The 22,303-nt window shown below is 55.6% G+C and overlaps 1 protein-coding gene across 3 annotated transcripts in view; it reads left to right on the forward strand.

Moving 5' to 3' along the window:
- Positions 1 to 22,303, forward strand: part of NIBAN2 (niban apoptosis regulator 2) — a 51,325-nt gene that overhangs the window by 499 nt on the left and 28,523 nt on the right. The window contains exon 1 of one of the 3 annotated variants that reach the window (XM_066256155.1): positions 430 to 484. The exons of the other annotated variants lie outside the window; for them this stretch is intronic. Within the exon in view, the coding sequence (XP_066112252.1) occupies positions 445 to 484 (40 nt within the window). The 5' untranslated portion in view covers positions 430 to 444. Of the gene's footprint in view, positions 1 to 429; positions 485 to 22,303 lie in introns of those variants that run through there. 3 annotated transcript variants of the gene reach the window in all.

Raw genomic sequence — 22,303 nt, forward strand, 5'->3', positions numbered from 1 at the left:
GGAGCCAGTCCTGTCGGATCTCTCTACACACTACTCCAATCGAGTGTGGGAGGGGTCGCAGCCTCCCCCCACCTCGGGTATCCCCGCCCGGAAGCATTTCCTGGCCCACTGGACCAGCGTGTCCTGACCTTCTTCCCTAATTGTCCCAGTCTCCAGCTTGCCGGAGCCCCAGCCCATCCCAGCCCAGCCCAGCCCAAGTACACGTGGCTGAGGCTTCTGCGGTTGGGCCCCTCAATGCCTGGGACCTAGGTGCACAGGAGGGGTGAGTCAGAGCCCCTGTCCTTGGGCTCAGGCTCAGCAGGGTTCTCCTGCTGCTCCCTGGGGAGACTTGGTGATTGCAGCAGTCCTGGGTTCCTCCTCCCTCAACCCCAGAGAATGGAGAGAGGGTGAGAATCCCAGGCTGCCTAGTAAATTCTGCTCTGTGGCTCACCTCTCCTGCCGTGGATGAGGCCCTGGGTGGAACCCCAGCGTGTGTTTCCCAGCGGTAAGATCTTGGACAAGTCTTTTAATGTCCTGGCACCTCAGTTTTCTACTCTTTGAAATGGGGTGAATGATTCCTTCTTAGTTATGAATTGAGAGACTTAAGTGAGCTACTTTATGTAGCTTGCCTAGCACAGGACCTGGCAGAGAGGAGGCACCAATGCACAGGCTGCTGGTGGTCCCTGTGGGGAGTGGGGACAGCCTGGGTAAAGAGGAGACTGTTCCTCTTGACTGTATTTGCCTCTTCCTGTCCGGTGTGCCCAGAGCACTGTGTCTGCTTACACTTATCTTGATGTGCCCTGCAGTCCTGTAGAATTTCACAGCTGTGTTCTGCCCGCTAGTACCCCTTAAAAACAGGGACCAAGTGGCCCTTAACTTTGTGTTCCACCCCATTGGAGCACACAGAACCTGCTGGGGAAGGCTTGTCTAGTAACTGTGGCCCGGGGCCCACGGCCTAAGCTCGCCTTTTGTAGCAGGGGCCGAGGCAGGGCCTGGGATCAGGGTGATGTAGAAGTGAGTCAGACCCTCCCTCCCCAGCCTTGGACCAGCAGGGGGTTAAGTCCTGGAACTCTTGCTTGTAGGACAAGGACTCTGGGAGGAGGAAGGCCAGGGCGGAGTCTTCCTGTCCCCTCCCAGTCGGCGGCAGCCTCCTAGGGCTCTGTAACAGTCCATCCATTCAGGACCTCCTGTTGGGGCCCCTCACCCGGCTGGGGTGGGGTGTGCTTCACTTTCTTCAGTGGGGTTTTTCCTTTTCCCACACCCACTCTGGCTCTCTGCTGTATTTTCTTCAGTGGGGTTTTTCCTTTCCCCACACCCACTCTGTCTCCCCCCCCCTCCACCTCCTGGACTGAGCGCTGCCAGCACCTCCCCTCCTCCATTTACAGGGAGGAGGCTGAGACCACAAAAGGTGAAGTGTCCTCTTGGACAGGGTTGGGTTTGTTTTGTGGATACCAGGCTGGGTGGAAGAGGGTTGTGCCCATCCAGAGCCTGCTGGCCTCCCTCTTCTCAACACTTCAGTGCTATTAATAACCCCCTTCAAATGCCTCAAATTCCTGCTCCAAGCTCACCTGAGGGGGCTCCTGAAGTGTAGGGGTGGCAGGTGGGCTGGGGAGGAAGCCAGCAAGCCTCCAGCCCCCTCCCAAGGAAGTGAGCCGCCTTAGAAACCTCTGCGGGTGGGAATGAGGGCATGCCTTTGCCACCTCCAGGGATCCTGCTCTCTCTTCACTCCACCCAAGGAGCAGTGGGCACTTTCATGCCAGACAATTAAAATTCCGGCACCCTCCCTACCTGGGGCCTAGTTCTTCGCCCAGGAAACCTGGGGCCACCCCTGTAGAAACGTCAGGGGTTGGAACACCCCTTCCCGCAGTGCTCTGAGCTCCAAGTCCTGCTTGGGTTCTGCGGCTTGGCTGGCCCAGCCCCCGAGCAGGTGAGCAGGTGAATGCCAGCCGGCAAGTCCTGGCAGGGGTCAGGCGCGCTTCTGCCCACAGTGCTGTTTTGCTGTACAGTGCCTTTCATCCTGGGATTTCAAAGCCTCTGGCAAGCAGGGGCTTGTTCTCACACCAGGGCCCCGTGGGGCTGATGGCAGGATGATTTCCTTCTGCTTTCATGAGGGAGTTTGCTTGGAGGAAAGAGCCCTGGCCTGGGAGCCAGTGGGCCTGTGTAACCTCAGGCAGTCACTAGCTTTCCTGCTCTCAGTTTCCCTAGTTGAGAACTGGAGTTGAGCCCATTCAGTTCTGAGGGCCTAATGATCCCAAATTTCCCCCAAAAGTCTCCTCCTAATATGAGCCAGATCAGGGTCCCCACTTTGACTCCGCAGTGTGTTAGCTGGCGGGACTTTGGGCCAGCCCATCTTAATCTTAATTTTCTTATCTGTAAAATGAAAATAATAGCAACTTCCTACTAGGTACTGTTGCAAGGATTTAATAAGATAAGAAAGGTAAGAAACTCAGCCCAGTGCTTGGGGCATAGTAAGTGCTCAGCAAACAATTGCTACTATAGAGATTGTCATTTACTCTCTGTTGTTGATTCTCTAGTAGGCAAGGAGTAGCCAGATGTTTGGAGTTTGAAGATAGCAATTGTATCTGTGGTTTTAGGTTCCCATTCTCCAACAGTTGTTCAGTCCCTGGGGTCAGGGTCCCTGGACTCAAGAGTCCAGCAGGTCTTAAGAAACCTTGATGCCTGACCTGTGGTGGCGCAGTGGATAAAGCGTCGACCTGGAAATGCTGAGGTCGCCAGTTGGAAACCCTGGGCTTGCCTGGTCAAGGCACATATGGGAGTTGATGCTTCCAGCTCCTCCCCCCCTTCTCTCTCTCTGTCTCTCCTTCTCCTCTCTAAAATGAATAAATAAATTAAAAATTAAAAAAAAAGAAAAAAAAGGAAGAAACCTTGATGACCAGGTTCTTTCTGTGTTGGCATATGTGTGAGATGGGTGTGCGTTATCTGGAGCAGGAAGGCAGTGATGGGGTACCCTACAAGGAACTAGGACATGGAGAGTTGGGGTTTGGCCCAGAGGACAGAACTGGGACAAGAGAATGGAAGTGCCTGGGTGGCTCACGGCGGAGCTGTAGGAGGGATTTTTTGTGGATGGTCTGAGCCACGTAAATCAAGATGAGGCAGGTAAGGGAGTGAGCTCACTGTCACTCAAAATGTGCAAGTCAGGGCTGGGTGCTTTGCCTTTGGCAGGAAACCTGGCATTGCCCGGAGCGGTCTGGCCGCCTCTAGGAAAGCCTTGAGGAACTCTGCCATTGCTCCGGAAATTCTATTGACCAGGATGGAATTGTGGGGATGGAGGAGTGCCCCCTCCACACACACACTACCCTAAAGTTTATTACCTGCAGGGCTGGTGAGGGAGTCTGCACATGCCTGTGTTCTTCCCTTCTACCAGGCTCACCTTTCCCCTTGCTAATCCTTTTTTGAAATAGCAGCTTTATTGAAACATAATTCACCTGCCAGACAATTCATCTGCTTTGAAGTATACAATAAGTCAAGGTGTTTTTATACATATTCACAGACTTGTGCAACCATCACCCCAATCGATTTTAAAAGGCTCTCATCACCCCTGAAAGAAACCCTCTCCCCATTGGTAGTCACGCCCGTTTCCTCCAATCCTCCCCACTCGGCAGCCACTGCAGACACTGGTTACAGAGGCATTGCACACAAACGTGGGGAGTACGGTAGAAAACCGGAAGCCCCTTCCGTCTTCCCACTCTTCAGTTCCATTTCCAGAAGAAATCACTCAGGGTTGGCATGTCATTGTTTCCAAACATACAGCTCTGTGTACACATGTAGTTTATAAAGGAGGTCCAATGATATGTTTCTGTGGTTTGAGTTTTTTCATTCAGTATATTGTGAGCATGTCTCCGTGCCAGAACACATGTGTTTGCATTGTTCTTCTGTCGTGGGTTTCTCCCTGGGCATGGCGTGGTTTATTTACCCAGTCCGGTTACTGGACGTTTGGGTCGTTTTCAATGTTTGGCTAGCAATCACCGTGCTGCCCAGACCTCTTTGCACATAGCCGGTGCCTGATTCCAGTATCACGGAGGCCTCAAAATGGAACTCCTGGATCCTGTTTTGATGTAGTGACACATAAAGGCTGTAAACATTTACACTCCTTCCTGTTGGTACGTACCCAGTACGAGTGTCCCGTTTGTTGATTGAGCAAAAACAATGAATGCCTTTTTCCAAATTGACTTTAAAAACCTACCTCTCCACATTGGGAAATGGCTGTAGGTCTCAGGAGTGAAGAGAAGGAGGTATCTGCTTTCGCCCTGCCCCCCCCCCCAGGTGTGTGGCTTCCTAGTTGCTGCCTGGGCTGCATGGAGAGACCAGGCTGGCCGGAAGCAGTGCCCGGCTCCACCTGGGCTGCCGCCCTTAGCCACGGTCTGGGTCAGTCCCTGGGGTGAAACGTCTGGGGATTCTGCTTTGCTCTTGTGTCTGTTACATAATGTGCTTTTGTTGGCGTTGACCCTGCCCTCCCCCTCTGTCCAGCCTCCACTCTGTCCTTTCTCACTGCCGAGGCCCGCGGCCTTGTCTGCTAGAGGCTGCTTTCTGTCTCCCCACTCCATCTTCCCCCTTTACCGCTCCATTCTTCCCATACACACTGCCAAAGAGACCTTTCTAAACCCAAACTGGGCCAGGGCCCTCCCTCCCTGCCTCTGAGGAGTGAAGTTTAGACAAGAATAGAAGTCGCTTGCCATCCTGTGATAACAACTTCACTCCTGAGTGGGCTTTCCCTTCTGTGTTTATTGTTATACGTTGCTGAGACCATGGCTCAGTTTGCGTCTTGCGTCTTCCACTAAGTGGTTTATAGGTCACTGAACCTCCCAAAGGCAGCATCTTGTGCCACCCGAGGCCATCCATACTGAAAGGCCATTTTCTTAGTCTTTCCCCTAATGCCAGACATTGCCACACTTCACTGGGTGACCAATCAGTTGGCTCTCACGAGCAAACCGAGTCACTGTGTTGGCTTCCTTTTCTGCTCTCCCCATCCTCTGGCCCTGGTCTCCCCTGGCAGCTTATACCCACCTGGGCATGACAGGGGAGGCTCCTTCCTGGGAGCCCTTGGCACCTCTGAGCATCTTTCTATAGGGGAGCGGGCTCAGAGGGGCTGCCTGTGGGCTGGGGACATGAGCTGATGACATTGGCCTTTGGGTGCGTGGGACCGCTTACTCTGGTTGCTTCCCCAGCTCCTTCCTGTAGAGACTCCATCAGTATGTCTCCCTGTGTGGTTAATGGAGTAGGGAGGGGATGTATCAGATAGGCTCTGAACAGTACCTGTAAGATTAGTCACCCTTTACTGAACACTTACTATGTGCCAGGCCTTCCTTTGCCTGTATGTGTACCTCATTGAATCCTCACCATCCGCCCCCCCACCCACCCAACATTTTGCAGGTGGGGTAGAGCAAGCCAATGGCAGGCCCAGGCCCAGACCAGGGAGTCCGACGAGGTCTTAGCTGTTAAAAACGAGCTCCACTGGGACTTGATGTTTCCTGGTGCCCAGAATGGGCAGGCGAGCTCCATGGAAAAGGCCCTGAAAGGAGCAGGCAGAGAGGGGAGGGGGCCTGGGCATGGATGGGGCGAGGCGGTGGGAACAGAGCGTGTGTGTGTGTGTGTGTGTGTGTGTGTGTGTGTGTGTGTGTGTCAGAGGCCCCTGTAGGTGGTGGCACCAATCTATCCCTCCCGTCATTACTCAGCTGGGGCCTCTGGCCTCTCCTTGGCCAGTCCTGTTCTCCTCACGTCGCCCCCTCCTCCTCCGCAGGCAGAGCGCATGACTCACTTTGCCCTGGGTCTCCAGCAGCAGCATCCTGCGGGTTGCACAAATTCCTGAGCTGCTTTTCCCTTCCCCCGCCCCACCCCGTCCACTTCCCTGCAGGGGGGGGGGAGCTGGGTTTTCTGTAGCTGGTGCAGGGCAGTTCTAAGGAATCAGGAAGGCAGTGGCCTCCATGGACACCCTTGAGGGAGGGGCAGAGCGGAGCCCCCTCCTGGTAGAATCTTAGGCCCTGAGTCAGGAAGGCTGCAATTTTCTGATCTCACAGATTTTAAAACTGGAAGAGCAGGAAGTGCCTACCTCTCCAGGGCACGTGGTCCCACCCCCTGGGAACCATCCAGGGTTGGTAAGACACTACCTCTGGCCCACTGCCTGGTGACACAGTGGATGGTAAGTTAGAAGAAGCAGGGAGTTGAGAAGTTCGGGGCGAGGCTCCTTAGTCAGACTGCTCGGGTTTGAGACCCAGCTCTGCCGGCAGGACTGGTGTTTTGGGACAAGTTGGTTACCTTCTCTGAGCTACAGCTTCCTCTGGAGAGGGGATAATAGTAGTGAGGAGGACCCAGAGTGTCAGCCCCTGCCCGGTGCAGCACGGGCTGGTGAGTGGTTAGAACAGTCAGTGGTAGCTGTTCTGGTGGGTCCTTCATTGAGGGAGATTTTCCAGGTCTGTCCTGGGGCCACAGGCACCCCCAGCCCCCTTCTGTGTGCCCTGGAAGGTGGCATGCCCCAGATTGAGGGGCACCAGCCTGTGGCTCTAGACACCTGTGCCGTTAGCAGGTACCTGGAGGATAGTGCGACATGGGCCATGTACTCAACAGAGTCAGTCATTCAACAACATTGTCCATACTGTGCCCAGCACTGGGCAGGGCATACAGGATAAATGGGTGACAGACAGATGGGAACACACCCCTCCATGCCTGGCCACATGTCCAGAAGTAGCCGTTTGAGTCTGGAGCCTGGTCCTATTGACCATGTGCTGCGTGAGTCTGGACTGACGGCTGTGACTCTCTATGCCTTTTCTCCACAACTGTTACTCGAAGACCAGCGTCTACTCGTGGGAATTCTCTGCGTCTGAGAACCTCTCCTCGGGGACTCGGGCACTTTCCAAAGGCAGGGCTGGGTGGGTTTGGATGTGAGAAGTTGAGGTTGAGGGTCCCCGTCTGCATGCCTGTAAGACCCCAAAGGGGCATATGAGCTCTGGCCCCAGACACACTTGCTCATTTTCTTATTCATTCAATTAAAAATTATTAAGCACCTGTGTGTGCCAGGCGCCGTGCTAGGCACCAGGGACATGCTGATGCACAGACTCCTACATGGCCCTGCCCTTCTCAGCCGGGTAGACCTGAGGGAAAGAGTGAGGGGAGGTCCTGGCCCAGCAGGTGGGGGGGGGGATAAGGTGACGTAGAGGGGGGCACAGGAACTTTTTCCTGAGGATCAGGGGGAGGCCTCAGAGGCATGTGCAGGCAGAGTGGCATAGGTAGGTCAGCTGTGTATGAGGGAGGATGGGAGGGTTGGGGGAGAGGCAATGTGGCTGGGGGCCCGGTCAGGGGACTGTATATGGGGAAGGTGGCACGACCAGGCCTCTGCGGTGGTGATGTGTGAGGTCGGAGGGATCTGTTGCCTATCCCTCTTGGCCCTGCTGGGCTGCTGATGGATCCATAGGTGGTTTTATCAAGGTGGCCAGTAGGGCACCTTTGCTCCCATTCCTCCTATGACAGGAGACCCCTTCCTGCCCTTCCCGGGCAGCTCTGAGCATGAGAACCTTCTTCTCTTCCAAGGGCAGAGTGGGAAGGAAGAGGATTAGACCCGGATTCTGAGAACCTAGTTTTAAGATCTTGTCTTAACCACCTTGTTTGTTATTTGACAGGTCCCTTCTCTTTTCTGGGCTGCAGGTTCCTTATCTATAAGGTGGGCACAGCGGGAGCCCAGACCTGCTCGGGTGTCGTGAAGGATCCCTGAGATGGTGTGGGTAGAGCTCTTCACGTGGAAGGAAGCATTGGCTCCTACTGTCATTAGCTGTTATTGTTGTAGATGGTCCATGATAGGGCTGGCCCAGGGAGTCCCTCCTCTCAGGGAGATCAAAGTGCAGGGCTTGGGCCATGGCCCTGGGTGCAGGGTCCATGTGCAGCGGCGGGGGCTCCAGCGGGTAACTGGGCATTCAGAAGGGGCAGAGGAAGAATGAACTGTGCTTTGGGAAGTACGAGCCCCACTTTCCCACCAACACATCTGTGCCCAAACCTATTGCAGCTTCTTCCCATCTTCCCCACGCCCCACAGAGAACAGAGCTGCCTGTGCCCAGCCAAGTTTGTTAAGCTAGAATCTTCTGCAGGAGGAGTCTCTTGGGCAGGAAACTACTCATCTCCGTGTGCTCCACTTGCCTCTAATCCACCCCACCTTGCAGGAGCCATTTATGGGTACAGGCTGGAGGTGAAGAGTCAGGGGACCTTTGGCAAACCCTTCTTCTCTGGCCTCATTTTGCCTTTCTATGCAATGGGCACGTGGACACTCTAGTGCCCTTCTAGCTCTGCCTTCCTGGGAGCCTATGGGCCTTGGATTGCACTGATGGCACAGCACAGGTAGGTGCTCAGCAGGTATTTATGGCACGATGGCATCTTGCTGAGGAAGGAGCTGTCTTGTGCAGGGTGGTGGGGATGAAACCTCAGGCCTAAGCTAGGTGGTGGCTGTAAAGCAGTGACATGAGCTCAGGGTTCTAATACCAGCCAAGAAGCTCCGTCAAGCTGGATGCAAGGTGGTTTGTGTTACAAACACAGTGGGTCCTTATGTTCTACAAAGTGCACGTTGGTTTTAAACACTTGGTCAGCCCCTCTCAAGAGGCAGCGTGTCCGGCCTTGACTGGGAGGCGGCTGGCTTCTGCCACCGAGGGGCCCCATGGCCTTGTTCCTGTCCTCAGAGCCTCATCTGTTGATAAAGTTGGAAGGTGATCCCTGCCTCTGGGCTATGTTCTGCAGGTCCTGGGAGGCAGTTGTTCGGGCGCATGGGCAGGGGCCCGGTAAGTCGCCATTCCGTTTAGCTGAGTTCTGGGAGGGGCTGTGTCACCCTGCCCAGCTTACCAGGGACTTAGGGGTGATGGGACAGTCAGAGGGGGAGCGAGCTGACAATTGCACTTCTGTTCCATATTTTGTTTTTTCTTTTTTGTTTGGTTTTGTTTGGGAATGTTTGGGGAGGGGTAGATGGAGAAAAAAAGAAGAGAGCCTAAGGTTTGGGGAGCCGCAGCCGGCGTGGAAGGTTTGTGGGGTCTGCCTGGGCCACAGCTCCCCCTTGCTGAGTTTGGAACTTATCTGATGGGCATTGGCTGCTTTTTTGGGGGGGGAGCAGGAAGGACCCCCTGTAGTCATCTAACCTAGCCCTTCCCCCATTTAGTTACTGAGTAAACTGAGGCTCAGAAAGAGAAGGGGACATACCCAGGGTCTCAGAGACTAGAAATGGGCTGGAAACCCAGGGCACTGACCCCAGCACGACGCCCTTCCCGTTTCTGGGTCTCCTCTGCCCCCATGGACAGCCCCAGACAACAAGGACTGGCCAGGGAAGTAGTGAGTGGCTGGGTGGGGCTGCCAAGGTTATAATTTGGAGAACCGAGTAAACAAACAAGCCCTCGTGAGAGAGAGAGAGAAGCGGCCCTGTGCTGCTCTCACAGATAGGCCTGTGTCTGAAAAGACAGCCCAGGCCTGTCCACCCGCAGACAGTGAGGTGTTATGGGAAATTAAAAAAAGCCAAAGCTATCCTACCCTCCCACCTTCACTCCCACACTTAATGGTTCCTGGAAAAGGGGAGGGGAGAAGGTGGGGCCCGACCCCCTGGGCCGACCACCGCTCAGCCCTCCAGGCTCAGCTCAACCAACAGGGTCTCAGCTGGCTGTGACTTTAGCCAAGGGGCGTCCCCTCTCTGGGCCTCAGTTCTCCATGTCTAAAATGGGGATGACCCCCTCTCTCAGGGAGGGCGGTGAGAGTGTGGGGAATGATGGGAGGCGGGTAGCTGCACACAGGAGCCTTGTCTCGGCACTGACCTGAGGCCAGCCAGGACCTCAGAACCTCTTCAGGGCTTTGTGGCCCGAGGCGGGCCCGTTTCCCCCAGCCGAGGGGTTACTTTCTCAGTGACCTGAGAAGTAGCCTGCTCCTCCTGGGAGCCCAAACGCCAATCCAAGCCAGGCTGTAGCAGGCCACCCGGCTCAGCTTTCTTGTTTTCCTGTTGAGATTGCGGCAGACTCTGAGAGGAGCTGCCTCTGGGGCCTGCCCCACAGGGTGGGGCCGGGCTGCTGGGCTGGTTGGGAGCCCCCTGAGTGGGCTAGCAGACTTCCTGTGTGATTAGGGGCAGAGCCCCTTCACTCCCTTCCCTTCCTCTCCCCACTGTCCTCTTCCTGAGTCCACTGTGTGGCTTCTGAGAGTCTGGCTCTGTGTGTGAATGGGAGCTCTGTCTAGCCTCCACCCTGGGCCTCAGTTTCCCCTTGGTTCCATGAAGGGGTTGAATAAAAGACTCTGGAAAGCCTTCTGGGTGTAGTTCCAGACCTTGAAAGGCCTGCAGGGCCCAAGGACAAGCCCTTGCAGCCAAGAGCTCTCCCCTCGGCCCCACCGCGCAGGCCAGGTCAGGGCCCCTCCTCTGGGCTCCACCTTGCAGGGTTGTGGTTCTCATTCTCCTCTGTGATATGACACCATGAGGGCTCAGTCACCTTGGGCTCCCCAGAGGTGGATATTGTGGCCTCAAGGCTCAGAGCTTGCTCCAGCAGTCACTAGCCAAGTGATTCCAGGACAGTTCCCTTGGATTTCATGGGCTGCTAAATGAGAATGACAATAATACTTCACCAGGTTGTAAAGTTGAAATGTATGATGTGTGTTTATAAATTACCTATATGTATACTTAACACAACGCCGAGCAGAGTAAATGCTCAATAATCAATATCTTTAATTAGCAGTTACCGGTTTAAATGGTTTTACTTCCTTAGCAGTGAATGAATGAATAAATGTCATCACAAGGTTGACATTCTCCCCGCCAGATAGGGGCCCCGAGGCTATTTGGATAGAGGGTCTGGTGGTTGCAGAGTGTGGGTTAGGGTTTAGGAGGGTGGGTGGGGCAGATGCAGGCAGCGCAGAGCCCTGGCTGGTTCTAACTTCCCCTCTTCCTTCTGGAAGGAGCAGTTTGGGCCCCACTGTACGAGACCGCAGGCACGGAGCTCATGCCACCACACACAGTTTCCTTCCTCCTGGCCTGTACTCCTCTCAGTCTGACTCACTGCCTTTGAGCCCTTTGTTCTTGTCCTTGAGCCCTGAGGGGATGCCCATCCCGGGAGAGACCAGGGTAGGGATTTGCTGTCAGTCAGGCTGAGCCACTGGTTCCCGGTTCCTCTGGGGCCTGCAGGACTGAACCCCTGGTGTCACAGGCAGGAGACAAGACAAGACACCCGGGCCCTGGTGCCCCCTGACTCGCTGCATGTCAAGCCCAGGGGCACACATTGTGTTTGGCACCCACATCCAGCTTGCCCAGGCCCTGTCTGTGTGGTGCTCAGGGAGAGATGCATCAGCCAGTCATTAATTAAATAATTATGAGAGGGCACATCTTTGTGACGAAATGACAACCCTCCTATAGAGTTCACACTGTGGGCCCTTCGCCAGGCTCGTGCGGAGCCCTGTTTGTGGGATCGTCACAACAGACTGTTATTTGCTCTCCTGTCACAGACGAGGGAACAGGCTCCTGGGGGCCAGAGGACTCGGCCAGGGTCCCCTGAGTGGTGGGAGCGGAAGCCCCGGTGCCTTACCTCTTGGTGCGTCAGTTCCGTGTCAGGTAAAGGACCTTCCTGGGAGGGGAGCTGTGACAGAGGCCCCACACCGGGCCTGCCTGGGCTGTCACTCTCGGGATTTAGGACAACAAACACAGCTCTGGGACTCAGAACTGAAATGTCGGACTGGGGAACTGGGTTTGTAGTCTTCGAAATCCTTTGTGCATCCTGAGGCAGAAATGTGGGATGCGGAGGCTGCTGGGAGTAAAGCATTGAATGGTCCTTCTAAAGCAGAGGTCCCCAAACTTTTTACACAGGGGGCCAGTTCACTGTCCCTCAGACCGTTGGAGGGCCAGACTATAAAAAAAACCATGAACAAATCCCTATGCACACTGCTCATATCTTATTTTAAAGTAAAAAAACAAAACTGGAACAAATAAAATATTTAAAATAAAAAACAAGTAAATTTAAATCAACAAACTGACCAGTATTTCAATGGGAACTATGGGCCTGCTTTTGGCTAATGAGATGGTAAATGTGCTCCTCTCACTGACCACCAATGAAAGAGGTGCCCCTTCCGGAAGTGCTGCGGGGGCCAGATGAATGGCCTCAGGGGGTCGCATGTGGCCCGCGGGCCGTAGTTTGGGGACCCCTGTTCTAAAGGCTGGGCCAGAAATGGCTGTCTGAGGAGGGTGGGCCTCCCCAGCTCCTCCACCAGTAGTAGGGGCAATGCCAGAAAGGCAGCTCAGAGCCCCTGGGAAAACCTGTCTGCCATTCCACACCGGGAATTTACCCGAACGTGGCCCAACGGTCACATTATGTTATAGCATTGCTTAAAGCAGGAAAATGGGCAGGGGGGGGGTTGTCAACCAGTGGCAAAATATATAGCCGATAAGGTGAAGATATAGCTCTGTTTGTCTGCAAGTGTATACATCTGTACCAGTGCAGAAAAAAATACAGAAGGAAATTCATCGAAATATTAACAGAGATTTTTTTAGGGGTGGTAGTTTCCTTTTCACAGTAAGTATATTAAATTAAACACGATAGTCCTATTGGCCATATTTTGGGGAAGATTTTTTTGGGGGGGTGATTGTTCTGTTTGACTCCAGAATCTGAGCCCCTTGGCCTGATGGGGACCCTGAGGGGGTTGCAAAGCACGGGGCAGGCTTGGAGAGAGGAAGAAAGCAGGAGAGATTCTGAAAGGGGGGAGCGTTTCAGTTGGGTCTTGAAGGACAGGATGGATTTTGGCCATTAGAGTTGGGGTACAAACAGGTAGAAGGAGTGGCTTAGCATAGACAGTTGCCTGTCCTTGGAGGGGGTCGGGGGACTATGGCTGGAGAGAGAGGGACAGGGGCCCGGCAGGTGTAGCCTTGAGTTCCAGGCAAAGGAACCAGGGAGTGGGGAGCCCTTTCTCATCAGCACTTACTGGCTGGACTTTAGAAAGAAGATTTTTATCTCTGCTGCTGTGAGTAAGAATAGCAGCAAACAGGTAGTGAGCGCTTCCTCTGTGCTCGACCCGGGAGGGACCTGGGGCTGTGTATGGATGAGACGTGGTGGTTCAAGGGAGCGATGGTGGATTGATTCCACAATATGGAGTCTCTCCCTGTGCCAGGCAGTGAGGGCGGGTGTGGGTAGGTTCTCACTGGGAGAGTCTACAACCCACTAGTCCACCACCCGCAGGAATCTTGCTCACCAAACAGTGGCCCCCACGCTCCCACGCTACCTATGTGGCTGCTTAAGGTGTGTGGGGCAGAGACTGGGCTTCCCCTCTGCCTGTCTTCACTGTGACCTCAGCTTTCTTTCCCCCTCTGTCAAGTGGGGCTGGCCAGCCCTATCCCTGAGAGTGCTGTGAGCTTTGAGGGATGCCACAGCCTGGTGCCTGGTGCAGAGTGAACGCTCAGAAGAGAGTCGCTGCCCTTGAGGCGCAGAGCCCCCACCAAGGTCAGGGCTTCCGTCCTGTTCCGGGGAGCCCAGGCAGCCTGGACTCACTCTGGTGAGGCCAGGTTTCTCAGCAGTGAGCTCAGTCCTTCCCCTCGAACCACCCTGCAGTGGTTCTCACCTGTCAGCATCCGCCCAAGGTCTGGTCCCCAGGTCCTGGGGCTCAAGCCTTCAACTTTGAGCTTTCTCAGAACTGTCATCAGAGCTTGAGTTGTTACTTAAGCAGTATCTATCGATCAATGAAAAATTAGAAAATAAAGATAAATAATAATAAGAAGGTAAAGTTTGCACGTAATCCCAGCACCCAGAAAGAATGACTTTCAGGCGTTTTCCTGATGTGTGATCAACAGTGGGCTGTAAGCATCTGAGTGCCTGTCATCTCCCCTGCCGTGTGCTGAGTGGCTGCAGAATATTCCATTGTCTCCCATAGTTTGCATCGCACCTGCTTAGCCAAACCCCTCTTGCCTGGGCACTGAGGTTGTTTCTGCTTTCCATTGCTGTAAACAGTGCTCTGTGGGACAGCTGTGACCATTTCTGTGGGATTCATCCATTCATTCTACCATTCCGAGCTTGCTCAGTGCCAGCTGCCATGTGGGGCTGTGGTGTCCTATAGGGAGGCAGCCATTGTCCTCACCCTCCCAAGGACCCCTTTAGCTGGGAAGACAAACCCAGCATGGAGCCCCAGCTCAGGTGGAGGGTAAGGGCATCTTTGGGAGCCCAGGGAGCAAGAGTAGCTTCTGGGAGTCTTGTTGGAGAATGGGGTATCTTGGCAAGACCTAAAGGATGAAGGAGGAAGACAGGGTCAGGGCCGGGGGGCAGCTCTGTGAAGGCCCGAAGCCGAGAGAGCGCAGGTATTGGGGAACCAGACTCCCAGAAACGAGTGGCTGGGCCATGGTTCTCGCCGGCCACGGTGGCAGCTTCCTCATGTGCACAACACCTTGATAGCTGTTTGTCAGAGTGCCGATACAACGGTCCCTCTGTGGGGCTGGGGTCTCCCTCTGAGGGGGACACAGCAGCAGGGTGGCATGCCTGGCCCAGGAGAGAGTCCCCAGACCCAGGCCTCCCGCCTCTCCGCCTGGCTCCCCCCCGCCCCCCACCTCCAGCCCTGTGATGGCAGAAAAGGCTCAAGTGCAGGGCCAGCTCAGCTCCAATTTCTAAGACCTTTGCAGGTGCTGTATCGTTTGGCAGAATCTGTTGGAAGAGGAAACTGAGGATCCGAGCTTAGGTGACAGCTTGGTTGGTGTGATGGGGTGGTGACCTCTCCTGCTGCTGATGTGTGACCTGGAGCTGGCCCTGCGGCTGCAGACCCTGCCCCACCTGTCCAGGAACCTGTCCAGGAAGCGCCTGGCTGGGAGTAGAGAGCCCCCCCCCACCGGCTGACGCTGCCCAGAGGGGAAAGGAAAGGTCTGTCCTCAGGCCGGAGCTGGCCTTTCTGAAAACCCCATCCTCTCCTTGTGTCTCAAGATGCTGGAAGACCAAATTGAGGTGCTCAGGTGTCATCTCACTCTCAGGGACAAATATTTATGTGCTTGGTGCTGTGCTTTGTGCTGGGGATAGATCATGAATGAGACAGACAGGGTCCCTGCCCTTGTGAGGGAAATAGACTCTGAACAGTAAATTATTAAAGCAACGTAGTGCTGATGACTAACTGGGGGTTCTGACCTGGGGGTGGGGACAGTGCTTTCAGTACCCCAGCTCGACAGGTAGGAATTGGAGCAATTTGATCAAGCCTGACCATGAGCTCCTCTGGTCCTGCCCGTAGGGTCCTGTGTTAGGGAGGGGACGCGGTCTTATGTCATAGTCTGAGGGTGTCGGGGCCTTGAGGGTCCAGTGCAATGGAGTCCAGCTCCTCCCCTGGACAGATGAGGAAACGGAGAGCCAGGAAGTGTGAAGGATTTGCCCAGGCTCAGGACCCAGCCCACCTAATCTCCTGGAGCCTGTACCTGGAACTGGTTTTGCTCCCAGGGGAGATAACATGCCTGTCCCCACTCACCCACAAGGGACCCCTGTGGAAGTGGATACAGAACTCGGGCCTCCTGGCTAGGAGCAGTTTCCCATGGAGTCATGCAGGCACCTGGAACACGGACTAGGAGGCTGGCAGGGCCTCTGAGGGGATTTTTCTGGTGCCTCCCCTCTGGCCTCTCTGAGGCCCGAGCAGTCCTGCAGCTGGTGACCCAAGGGTGGGGCAGGGTCCTTGGCCTCCTCCGGCTCAGAGAGCAGCCTCAGGAGTCTTGTTATTTGAATAAACTTTTCATCTTCTATCTGCATAAAGCCCCACCATGCTCAGGGTCCCCGGCATTCCAGTCCCAGATTGGGTTTCTCTCTGGCCCAGCAGCACACACAGTGAATTTTCATATTGGCTCATCCCTCCCTCTCCCTCCCTGGCTTTGAGAAGGCAGGAACCCTCCCCCTGCCCCCACCTCACTTGCCTTCAGGCTCTCGGAGCCAACACTGCAGGCAGAAGTGTGTGTGTGTGTGTGTGTGTGTGTGTGTGTGTGTGTGTGTTCAGCGAAAAGGATGGTGTCTGAGGGCACTCAGCTAATGAAATGTGGGGGATCAGGTCTCTGTTTAGCCTTTTTTGTTAGGGTTGGGCCATGGTCACTGGCATTTATTAGTGATTGGTTCTTATTAGAACAGCAACTGGTATTTATCAGGCTCTTACCAACAGTCAGGCAGAGTGCCAAACACTTCTCACACAGTGTTATTCCGTCCTCACAGCAACTCTTTGAGGTGTGTGCTCCCCCCCCCCCCCCATTTTATAGATGAAGAAACTGAAGCTCGAGAAGTCATGTTCAGGAGCAGAAGAGCCGGGTCTGCTGGTTCAACATTTGTGATTTTTTTTTTCCTTTACAGGGACAGAGAGAGAGAGAGAGTCAGAGAGAGGGATAGATAGGGACAGACAGACAGGAACGGAGAGAGATGAGAAGCATCAATCATCAGTTTTTCGTTGCGACACCTTAGTTGTTCATTGATTGCTTTCTCATATGTGCCTTGACCGTGGGCCTTCAGCAGACCGAGTAACCCCTTGCTGGAGCTAGCGACCTTGGGTCTAAGCGGTGAGCATTTTTTTTTCTTTATTTTGCTCAAGCCAGATGAGCCTGCGCTCAAGCTGGCGACCTCGGGGTCTCGAACCTGGGTCCTCGGCATCCCAGTCCAACACTATCCACTGCGCTACCACCTAGTCAGGCTCAACGTTTGTGTTTTTACTGTTAACCTCCCTCCTGGGACAGAAACTTCTCTGCAGCCTCCTTGCCAATGGGCCATCCAGCCTCTGCTTGCACACCTCCCGTGATGGGGAGCTCTTCACCTCCTAGGGCTACCTGTCCCACACTGAGCATCTTAGATAGAAAGCCCTCTATGGAGTTTGTGTCTGTCTTTGGTGGGTTGCTTGAGAACAGGTTCCAGTCTGGCTTTGGTCTGCTATGGCTGGGTTTTCTCAGCATCTATTTTCCCAGGGAATTCTCCAACTCTTGTCTGGGGAGAAGAGCTAAGTCCTCCCCCTCCTTTCCCTGAGGAGCCCCTACCTGGTACTCGGCCCTCTACAGAGTCATCCATCAGGTACCGAGCAAGATTGATGTTGAAACCCTAAAGGACTTTCATTGATCTGAATGTCTTAGTCAGTGTGATAAGATAAGAAAAAAAAGGGTGTGTGTGTAAAAATTCTATTATAGATTCCAGGAGAGCAAGACACGCTGCTGCCCTTGTGAAGTTCAAAATACTTGCACATCCAGCCTCTCCCTTAGCCTGGTCTCCCCGTGGGAAGTGCAGGCTCAGAGAGACGAGGAACCTCCCACCTGCGGTGCCGTGGAGCAGACGGGCCTTGGGCGGCTGGGGTTTGGTGGCATGCAGTGTGGCGTGCCGTTTTTGGGGCATTTGCTTTCAGAATCTTCATTGGCATTTCTCTCTCCATTTTTCCTTTCTGATTAGTCAACCTTTGGTGGCCCCGAAAGATTGGACCCCAAGCATGTAGGCATGTAGTTGCTGTTCTTGTTCTTCTTTGCTGGTCTCCATTAATTGGCATGAAACACACCACAGAAACTGCCATTAACATCGATCAGTGGCCTCCGTGCCTGGTCTGGTGACAGCAGTTGTGTGAGGGAGAAGCTGGTGCACAGAGAATATGAGGCTCGGAGGTGAGGCCACTGAAGCGCTGAGCTGGGGTTTGCTTTGTGTCTGTCTGGCTCCCCGGCCAGGGCTCTCTCTGCGGGCAGGAGGATGGGGAAGTTGAGCAGGCGCACACGGTATGAGGTGGCTGGTCCTGCCATGGCATCTTGCAGCTCTGGGGGTCTCCAGCTGCCCTTGACCCTCCTTTGGATCCTTTCTTCATGGTTCTGTTGGCCTGGGGTGTGGCTGTGGCCATGTCAGGGCATGGTGCAGGACACCAGCCTCGGGAGCCAACCTGAGACGTGCTCCTGGGAGTGGAAGGGGTGCCCTCTGTGACAGGCACCGCGCTGGCCCCGGCGGAGGTGTGGGCAGACCGGTCCTGCCCTGGGTGGGGGGTGCTGCAGCGGGGCCTTTGCCGCCCTTCTCCACCCTTCCCAGCTTGGGTCTGTGCTCCCAGAGAGCAGGGATGCCTGGGTTCTAGGATCCAGAACAAGCTGCCAACTATAGGCTGTGGGCACGGGGCCGCTGCCAGGCAGGGAGGGAGGGGCCGGAGGGGATGAGAGGACTTTTGTTTCCCTCTGTTTGTGTCAAGATGGGAATTGACTTCCTCCCTGCCAGGCAGCCTCGAGGTGTGAAGGAAAGGGCAGTCCGGGCGGCTGGGGCTGCAGTCGGCCTGTTTTGGGCATTTCTCTGGGCCCGCACTCCAGCCACCGCCTCCCACCCCGGGCCCTCCTGCCTCAGTGCCACCCTTCCCGCCAGACGTGGGTCCCGAGCCGAGGTGAAATACTTGCTGACTGAGGACCGCTTTAAAGGCGGCCTTGTGAGCCAGCCCGGCTGCCCCTCTCGGCCACCGCCTCGCCCAGCGTGGCCTCCGAGATGGGGGGCCCTGCCGGCCTCCGCCCTCAGAGCCTCCCTCCCAGGCCCATGCGGCCTCCCACGCGGCCACTGTGGCACCCGAAACTGGACGAGCTTCCACCAGGCGTTTCTCCCTGAGCACGTGTTTCTCGGGCACCCACCTGGGCCAGGTGGGAGCTGGGTGCCTGGAGGTGGCAGAATGAGGTCACTGTCTGCGGGGAGCCCCGTCATCGGGGCCTTTCAGGGTGACACAGCCTTTGTAGCGAAGGGTGCCAAGGAGAAGTGGGGACTGCGGTAGCAGAGGCTGTGGGGACAGGACTTGGGGGGGGGGATCCCGAGGAGGTGACATTCGAGCCTGGGGAGGAAGAGGTGATGTTTGGGCCTAGCCAGAAGGGGGTGGGCTCTGGCAGAGCATTCCAGGCCAGAGACCCCAGGACCGGAGCCGGTTTTCCTCTCTGGGCACCAAATTCCCACTGACTCCTTTCTCTCCACGCTGCTCTCATGAGTGGCTGGGCACTGACGGGGCGCTGGGAGCTTGGCTGCTTGTTCCCCATCCGCCCAGCCTCAGTTTCCCCATCTGTCCAATGGAGAGCTTGGGCTCGATCTCAGAGTCCAGCGCTCTGTTATCTGATGCCGGGAGCTGCCCGTTGGTCGAGTGGGGAATGTCTCCGCAGCGTCAGCGAGTACTTGTGAGTTCTCTCCGAGGACCGGGCAGACCCAGGCCCTGGGTAGAGCAGTGGACAGAGGTGGGCTTGGCTTCACGTCCCAATTTTGCTCTTACCTGTGTGATGTCACTTCACCTCTTCGAGCCCCAGAATCCTCATCTACAAAAAGGGTTTAACAGCACATCTGGCTGGGGGTTAAATGAAAGAATGTTGATTCTAATTGTTAGAACAGGGAGCTGCCTCTGTGCCTGGCATCGGGCTAAGTGTTACATGCATTAGCTCATGCCCCAGTTATTATTATAATCATATGCAAATGGAGACTGCAAAACATTGTGATGGAAGAGATGATGTTTGGGCAGGGCCTTTACAATCTGGCGAAGATTTAGAACTGTGGGAACGAGGGGGAAGGGAATTCCAGATAGAGAGCGCAGCCCAGGTGAGTGTGTGGAGGTGGGAAGTACCTGAGTCAGGTAGGAAATGGGCTGGGTGGGACATGGGAAGGGAAGTGAGACTGAGATCCTAGTGGGTCTAGGGTCCAATTCAGGGTAACTGTTTGTGGGCTGCCGTATTGGGCTGGGTTCAAGCCCCGGTTTAGAGTGTTCTTTTTCACTGGACAGCTGGCTGGCCTTGGACAAGTCACTGGGCCTCACAGCCTCTCATGGGAGTGACACCTGTACCCACCTCGTGGGGCTGTTGCCAGTGTCAAAATCTGGTAAGCGCTCTGCAGACTGCTGGCCCATGTGGCGAGTGCGGGGTGTCATCAGCCTGCCTGTGCCTTTCCAGCTGTGTGGCATTGGGTGGGCTCCTGATCTGCCCCTTGCTTTCGTTTCCTCCTCCGCTCACTGGGATAATGATGAGACCTTTGTCGTCCTGGCCTTGTGATCTCCCACATAACGTCCCTGTAACGGAGCTGGCGCGCGGTCAACGGCTGTCTTCATATAGAGCCTTTGGTTGCTGTATTTATGGGGAGAGGTTTTTTTTTGTTAATAACTGGCCCTGGGGCAGGGGTGACCCAGCAGAGGGTCCCTTCAGGGCACCTGAGGCCTGCAGGGAGGGAAACCTCAGGAGGAAAAGGAACAGCATTGTGCACATTCTCTCATTCCTGGGACCCAGCCACAGCCCTCGGGTTGGGCGTAAGCCTCCCTTTCTGGTGAGAAATCTCTGGGGTGGGTGTGGGGAGTCTTATTGCTCAATGGGGGCAGTGTCTCCCCTGCGGGGGTGGCGCTGGCTCCAGATCGCTGCCTCTGGCCTCACTGTGGGCTTTCCTCCCATTCCTACTATGTGCCAGGCCTTGTCCCAGATGTGGTGGGTACTGCCAGGGGGAGTCAGGCAGGGAGCATGCCTTGACCCATTGTGGATGAGCAGGGGGTTTGTGGGGGCAGGGGGGCAGCCATCAGCCTGGGGAATTCCTGGGTGGTGGGCTGAGGAAGGAGCCTGTGCAGGACCCCATGCACGGAAAGGCAGTCAGCGTCCTGGGGCATTCTGGGGAGCCCAGGGGCAGTGGGAGCCATAGAAGGCTTTTGAGCTGGGGAGGTTGGTTCAAGGGGGAGGATCAGAGGGAAAGGGGGTAGAAATTTGGTGGCTGTGGCAGGCGTCACATAGGAGTGGCCTGCCTGGGGCGGCAGTGGCGGTCGGTTTAGTACGGACTGAGCTGTACTGGTCCTGAACTACGAAGCCCACTTCACACTGGCCTTGTGTCAGGGAGCAAGACACGGAAGGAGAGGAGATTCCTCTTGGGCCCAGAAGTGAGGTCCCAGGGACTTGCCATTGTCCTACTGGTGCTTTGAGCACACCCCTTCTTCAGGGCACACTCACGAGGTGATCTTGGCTCAGTCCCTCGCCCTCCCTCAGTGCTGTTCCCCTTCTGGACAAGGACTGGCCGGAGCGGGGGGCATTAGCTCTGCAGAGTTCTGGCTGCTGGTGCAGGCTCTTCTTACAGGTGGGCTGCCCTTCCCCTTCCCTTGCTGGCTGATGGAGCCTGTCATTACCCGCCTCCACCGGGCTTTTCCCCTGATTACCGGTCCCGAGCAGGAGCCCTGTCAGCCTTTCCGACAGCGGCCACCCACTGGGCCGGTGCTGCATGGAGCCCCTGCCCCCAGAGGCTGGCTGTCTGGAAGATGGGGGTGAGATGGATTTGCCCAAACGCTGGCTCCCAGCAAGACTGTTCTGGGTGTATGTCATTTACAAGCTGTCTGTCCCTAGATAAATCACTTACCCTCTGAGTCTCAGTGTCCTACTCTGTGGGGACAATGCGTGAAAAATGCCTATAAACATGTAGCACCATCCTGGGTACAGAAGTGCGGAACAAACGGCTGCTGCTACTGTGTGTTAATTAATAGTCTTTAACAGAGGTGGTCAAGTAGAAGGGCCCTTGGCTAGGCACCAGGGGCCAGGCAAGTCGACCATGCTCTGCGGGGACCTGCCGTGTGACCCCAGGACAGTGTCAGCACCTCTGAAGACCTCAGGCTTTCGCTGTTCTCCCAGGGTGGTACTTTGAACAGTTCTGCGCCATAGGGAAAGGGAGTCCTGCCCCACTCTGTCTCTGCTGTTCCTTTAGCTCTGGGGTGAGCTGCTCTGCAGTGGGTGGGCATGGTGTCCTGGGCGCCCCCCACCCTTCCACCCCTCTCCTCCCATTTCCACCCTGGCCCTGCTCCCTGGTGCCCTGGGAACTAGGCAGGCAGGTTCTGGGCCTGCCCCGCCCGACAGGGGACTGCCTGCCTGGTTTCAGTCGGCAATCTCTCAGCCCTGAAACCGGGCCGGGCCGGGCCTGGTGGCGAGGTGTGTCTCTGGAGCCCACTGGAGGGACCGGATGAGCCAGCAGCAGGTCTGGCTCAGTGCCCTCAGCTCAGGCCAGTGTAGGGCTGAAGTCCCCAGGGTTAGTACAAGGCTGATGTGGTCTCAGCTGGAGATCTTCCCCTTCATCCTGGCACCCCACGGTCAGCGTGGAGGGGGTCCTGAGCCTGGGCTCACTCAGATCCTGCCTCGGCCACTACCCAGCTGGGTGTCGGGGAGGGTGTCAGCTCTCAGTCACAGTCTCCTTGTCTGGAATGTTCCTCCAATATGACACCACCTGCCCCGGGGTTGACTGGACGGTTTGGGGGGATGATTTGCATAAGAGGTTTAGCTCAGGCGTGGCATGTGCCGGGCTCCGGAGGGCCACGAGAAACCAAGCACCTTCGCTGTCGTTCCAGACTCAGGGTCTTACTGTCCCAGGTCCATTCTCTGAGGACCTCGCCCTCCTTTCTCCCATTCTCAGCTCAGCAAGTATTT

This window comes from Saccopteryx bilineata, chromosome 2 (genome assembly GCF_036850765.1).
Source record: "Saccopteryx bilineata isolate mSacBil1 chromosome 2, mSacBil1_pri_phased_curated, whole genome shotgun sequence".
In the NCBI taxonomy this organism is placed as follows: domain Eukaryota; kingdom Metazoa; phylum Chordata; class Mammalia; order Chiroptera; family Emballonuridae; genus Saccopteryx; species Saccopteryx bilineata.